The sequence below is a fragment of the Rhincodon typus genome, chromosome 3 (genome assembly GCF_021869965.1).
Source record: "Rhincodon typus isolate 14 chromosome 3, sRhiTyp1.1, whole genome shotgun sequence".
Taxonomy (NCBI): Eukaryota; Metazoa; Chordata; class Chondrichthyes; order Orectolobiformes; family Rhincodontidae; genus Rhincodon; species Rhincodon typus.
This window is the reverse complement of record NC_063334.1, coordinates 116,437,801-116,443,800: the sequence shown is the minus strand read 5'-3', so window position 1 is coordinate 116,443,800 and position 6,000 is coordinate 116,437,801. Positions and strand designations below refer to the sequence as shown.

At 43.5% G+C, this 6,000-nt stretch overlaps 1 protein-coding gene across 1 annotated transcript in view; it reads left to right on the top strand.

Moving 5' to 3' along the window:
* The first annotated feature begins 249 nt into the window (after nt 1-249).
* Nucleotides 250-6,000, top strand: part of galntl6 (polypeptide N-acetylgalactosaminyltransferase like 6) — a 248,889-nt gene continuing 243,138 nt past the window's right edge. The window contains exon 1 of the mRNA XM_048594039.1: nt 250-311. Coding sequence (XP_048449996.1) covers nt 250-311 — 62 coding nt within the window. The remainder of the gene's footprint in view (nt 312-6,000) is intronic.

The window sequence follows — 6,000 nt, the reverse complement described above, 5'->3', positions numbered from 1 at the left end:
ATTAAGAAAATGAGAAACGATTTATTTGAAGTTACTAAGTGTGTGGGTGTAATTTCACAATTTGCTCTGTAGGCTGCCTGTACATTCTCAGTGAATCGAACCACGGCATTTCATTATCTGTCAACAAAATGAAAATGATAACGCTTTGGTTAAACTTCTGTTTGACCTAATTTCCTGATATAACCATCGCAGATAAAAATGTCATAAATTTGTTCCCTGATGAGAGCAGCAGGTTTGCAGCATTGTGAGATGGTTGCCTTGCCAAGGACAGGTGTAAGCGAGAAGGAAAATAAAAAGGTCATTCAAGCTATGCTCTTCATGTACAGGCAGACTCAGGCAGATGTAGGATCATAGAAATAGATTCAGTTAATTAGATAACCCATCTACTGGAAGAGATGCTTCAGATCAAATGCAACTTTATCTGGTCCAAAAGAAAACAATCGCATGTGGATGGAATAGCCTGTTCTGGATTTGAGTTCAACAATTTTTGGGCTTGAACACCTTTGCCCATCCTTTCTCCCACCCCACACACCAGGCCTTGTCATCACATGGGATGCGCCACACACAACTCATTGACAGCCACCTATAGTCCCCATTAGCAGCTATTTAATCCCCAGACTGACCTTTAACTACTCCTTTGTCTGTCCAACTGTTTTTGGCTCCCTTTGATCTCTATCTTCAGGTCACAGATTGACCTCAAGCCAAGGAATCCTTGGGAAGTGACGACTAGAATGGAGTTGTTGACTTGCTCGCCGAGCCAGTGGGTTTGGTTGCAAACGTTTCGTCACCATACTAGGTAACGTCATCAGTGCACCTCCGGTGAAGCATCAGTATTGTGTCCCGCTTGCTATTCATATGCCTCAGTTTGCTGGAGTGGGTGGCATCACTTCCGGATTTGTTTCTTAGTGGTTGGTATATGGGGTCCAGCTCTACATGTTTGTTAATGGAGTTGCAGTGCCAGGCCTCCAGGAATTCTCGTGTGTGTCGTTGCTTAGCTTGTCCTCAGATGGCTACAATGTCCCAGTCTAATTGGTCTCCCTCTTTGTCCATGTGCATTGAAATGAGTGATAGTTGGTCATGTCTCTTGGTAGCTAATTGGTGTTCGTGAATCCTGATGGCTAGTTTCCTTCCAGTTTGCCCTATGTAAAGTTTTTGACAGTCTTTGCATGGTATCTTGTAAAGAACGTTGGTACTGTTAATTATGGTTTAGAATCATAGAATCCCTACAGTGCGTGGAAACAGGCCCTTCGGCCCAACAAGTCCACACCGACACTCAGAGCACCCCCCACCCCAGGCCCATCCCCCTAATCTACACATCCCTGAACACTACAGGCAATTTAGCATGGCCAATCCACCTCACCTACACATCTTTGGACTGTGGGAGGAAACTGAAGCACCCAGAGGAAACCCACGCAGACATGGGAAGAGTGTGCAAACTCCACACAGTCGCCCAAAGGTGAATTGAACCCGGGTCCCTGGTGCTGTGAGGCAGCAGTGCTAACCACTGAACCACTGTGTCGGATCATTTATTCTCATCAGTGGCTATCATAGTGTAGCTGTTGGTTTGTGGGCTACCATGATTCCTGGGCTGGGGGGTTGGGGGTGCAAAGTAATCTGATGGTCATCTCAGATATGTCCTTAATGTATGGTAGGGTGACTAGTCTCTCTGGACATGTTTTGTCTTCCTGTTGTGGTCTGTTGTGTAGGTATCGGCAGACTACGCTTTTACACTTTGGTTGCAAGCAAACTTACCAGCTCAGTGAGCAAGTCAACAACTGCATCAACAACCCGAGCTACAAATCTTCTCAAAAACCTTGGAGTGGAATGGAATTAAGTTCACAATGAAAAAAAAAGTGAATGTCAGGATGAAGGATATTAAATCATTTCACTGGAATGTTCATTAAGTGAAATAGTTCTTGTCAGGCAACCCTCCAGCAGTGAATTACTTTCTGAATAGGTGTGAATGGGATATGTCAAAGCCAACAATTTTAGAATGGACATAGTTCTAGAATGAACATAGACATACCGTAATAGAAATTAGGACCAGGAATAAGCTGGTTAGCCCTTTAAGCCTCGCCTACCATTCAATATGATTAAGGTTGCTATCGTATCTCAATGCCATATTCCTGCTTTCTCCCCACATTCTTTCAAATCTAAAAACTTACCTCTTCCTTGTATACATTCAGTCACTTGGTGTCCACACCCTTTAGTAGTTGAGAATTCTACAGGTTTACAATCTTTTGAGTGAAGAAATGTTTCTTCATCTCAGTCCTAAAGGATTTACCCAGTATCCCAAGGCTGTGTCCCCCAGTTCTAGATTCCACAACCAGCAAAACCAATCTCCTTGCAGCTAGTCTGTACAGCTCTGTTAGTATTTTAAACATTTCAATCAGGTCCACTGTCATCCTTCCAAATGCTCGTGAATGTAGGCCTACATGAATCAATCTCTCCTCACACGATAGTTTTGCCAGCCCCACTATTGGCCTAACGAACCTCTGCAGCACTCCCTCTTGCAAATAATCTCTGACAATACTTGTCAATCAAAGCCTGCATTTTGTTACGTTTGGAAATGGAGTACCTCAGTAACTCAGCATGGTGCCTGAGCATTATGCAATCATCGGCGAACATCCCTACTTCTGACCTTATGATGGAGGGAAAGTCATTGATGAAGCAGCTAAAAACGATTGGTCCTAGGACACTGAGGAACTCCTGCAGAAAGGTCCCGGAGCAGAGATGACTGACGTCCAACAACCACAACCAGCTTCCTTTGCGCTCGGGAGCAAAGAGTTTTCGCCCCCAATTTTCATGAACTCCAGGTTAGATCACATGGAATCCAAGGACAGCTAGCCATTTGGATACAAAATTGGATTGAAGGTGGGAGACAGACAGTGCTGGTGGAGGGTTGTATTTTTTTGGACTGGAGGTCTGTGACCAGCGTTGTGCGGCAAGGATCGGTGGTGGGCCTCCTGCTTTTTGTCATTTATACATGTAAGAGGTATGGTTAGTAAGTTGCAGATGACACCAAAATTGGTGGTGCAATGGACAGCGAAGAAGGTTATCTCAGAGTACAATGGGACCTGGATCAGATAGGCCAATAATTCAAAGAGTAGCAGGTGGAGTTTAATTTAGATAAATGTGAGGTGTTGCATTTTGGAAAGGCAAATCAGGACAGGACTTACACACTTAATGGTAATGTCCTGGGGATTGTTGCCAAACAAAGAGACCTTAGAGTGCAGGTTCATAGTTCCTTGAAGGTGGATTCACAGGGAGATCGTGCAGTGAAGAAGACATTTGGTGCCCTTGCCTTTAGTGGTCAGTGCATTGAGTATAAGAGTTGGGATGTTGCGGCTATACAGGACATTGGTCAGGCCACTTTTGGAATACTGCATTCAATCCTGGTTCTCCCTGCTGTAGGAAAGATGTTGTTAAACTTGAAAGGGTGCAGATAAGATTTACAAAGATGTTGCTTGGGTTAGAAGTTTTGAGCTATAGGGAGAGGCTGAATAGGCTGGGACTATTTTCCCTAGAGCGTCAGAGGCTGAGGGGTGACCTTATAGAAGTCATGAGGGGCATGGACAGGGTGAAGAGCAAAGGTCTTTTTCCCAGGGTAGGGTAGTCCAAAACAAGGCAGCATACATTTAAGGTGAGAGGGGAGAGATTTAAAGGGGATTAAGGGGCAACTTTTTCACACAGAGGGTGGTGTGTGTATGGAATGAGCTGCCAGAGGAAGTAGTGGAGGCTGGTACAATTGCAACATTTAAAAGGCATCTGCATGGGTATATGAATAGCAAGGGTTTAGAGACATATGGGTCAACTGCTGGCAAATGGGACTAGATTAATTTAGGATATCTGGTAGGCATGGACGCGTTGGACTGAAGGTTCTGTTTCCATGCTGTACAATGCTATGACTCTATGACTCCACGTTTTGCTAGGTCTCCTTTATGCCACATTCAGTCAAGTGTTGCCTTGATGTCAAGGGCAGTCACTCTCACCTCCCCTCTGGAATTCAGTGCCTTTGTCTATGTTTGAATGAAGGCTGTAATGAGGTCAGGAGCTGACTGGTCTTGATGGAACCCAGGCTGGGTGTCACTGAGTAGGTTATTGCTGAGCAGGTGCTTCTTCATAGCACAGTGATGACACCTTCGAGCACCTCACTGATGATAGAGTAGACAGATGGGGTGACAATTGCCTAGGTTGGATTTGTCCTGATTTTCGTGCACAGCACATACCTGAGCAATTTTCCATATTGTCAGGTAGATGCCAGTGCTGTGAATGTGTACTGGAAGAGCTTGGCTAGGGGAGCAGCATGAACTGGAGCACAAGCTTTCACTACCATTGCTAGAGTCTTGTCAGGGCCCATAGCCTTTGCAGTGTCTTCAACTATTTCTTGAAATCATGTGAAGTGAATTGAATTGGCTGGAAACAGGAAACTGTGATGGTGGGGACCTCTGGAGGAGGCTGAGCTGGGTCATCCACTCAGCACTTCTGGCTGAAGGTTGCTGCGAATGCTTCAGCCTTATCTTTTGCACTGATGTGCTGGGCTCTTTCATCATTGAGGATGGGGATATTTGTGGAGCTTCCTCCTCCAGTGAGTCTTTTGATTATCCCCACTGATGACTGGATCTGACCAGACTGCAGAACTTAGACCTGATCCCTTGGTTCTGAAACTTGATGCCATCTATGATTTGCTGCTTATGCTGTATGGCATGCAAGTAGTCCATGGTAGCTTCACGAGATTGACACCTCACATGTGCCTGTGCTGCTACTGGCATGCCCTCCTGCACTTTTCATTGAACAAGGGTTGATCCCTGGCATAGTGGGAATGATCGGGCATGGGATATGCTAAGGCAAATCCCACACCCTATCAGATTGCCTTCAAATAGAATTGTACTGTTGCTAATTTTCCACAGTGCTTCATGGGTGCCCAGTCATGAGTTGCTAGATCTGTTCAAAATATATCTCCCTAAGCACAGTGATAATGCCACACAATGAAATGGAGGGCATGCTTATTGCAAAGAAAGGGCTTTGTCTCCCCATCAGTCACTCTTCCGATACTATCATGGACAGATGCATCTGTGCAGGCAGATTGGTTAGTACGAGGTCAAATATGCTTTCTCCCTTTACTGGTTCCCTCACGACCTGCCATGGACCTATCGAGCAGCATTGTCCTTAAACCCAAGCTCTGGAATTTCTACCTCAGTTCTCCCCTTTAAAATCTTTTTAGAACAGATCTCTTCATTCAAGCTTTTCATCACCTGCCCTGTCATTACCTTTCATGATTTAGAGTCAGATTCTGCTTTATAATGCTCCTGTTAAGAACCTTGGGAAATTATGTTATTTTAAATGCTCTACATAAATGTAACTTGTTGCTTGCAAATGATTTGATATGTTTGTCATAAAATATAATTAGCATAATTTATCAGTTTCTGACTTTTAGTTGATGAATGTCAGCTGCATACCAATCAATACTGATATCCTAATAAAATAGTTGGCTACTTTAATGCTGCACCTCAGCAGTTTAAGTATTTGACACTGTTATTCATAAGATACACACTGGAAGGTTGCTCTCAAATGCTAGATTGTTTAATAATCATTGTGCCAACACTGGTTTCATTTCAATCTCTTTTTGCATGATATTTTGACCGACGTATTTCCATTCATCTGCCTTTCTCATGAACTCTGTAACTTGTTTTATTTTCTTTACCTTAATTCACAGGCTTTCCACTCCATCATTGACTTTAACATTGATCAGTACTTATCTGCATTTATTTCAACTTGATTACCTGCCTTAATCTTCTTCAGAAAGAGTTTACTTGTTTCTCTCTGTGTTGTTGCTTTATTGATTCTCCATCCAGAGAAAAACACATCATTAAAAAGCAAAAAGGGAGAAGACAATAAGTATTTATCTTCCTTCTCCTCTGTTATCGTTCAACAAAAAAGCTTCATTTTTTACATTTAAATCATTTTTGGTTTATCGTAATACAGGAGCAATAAACCCCT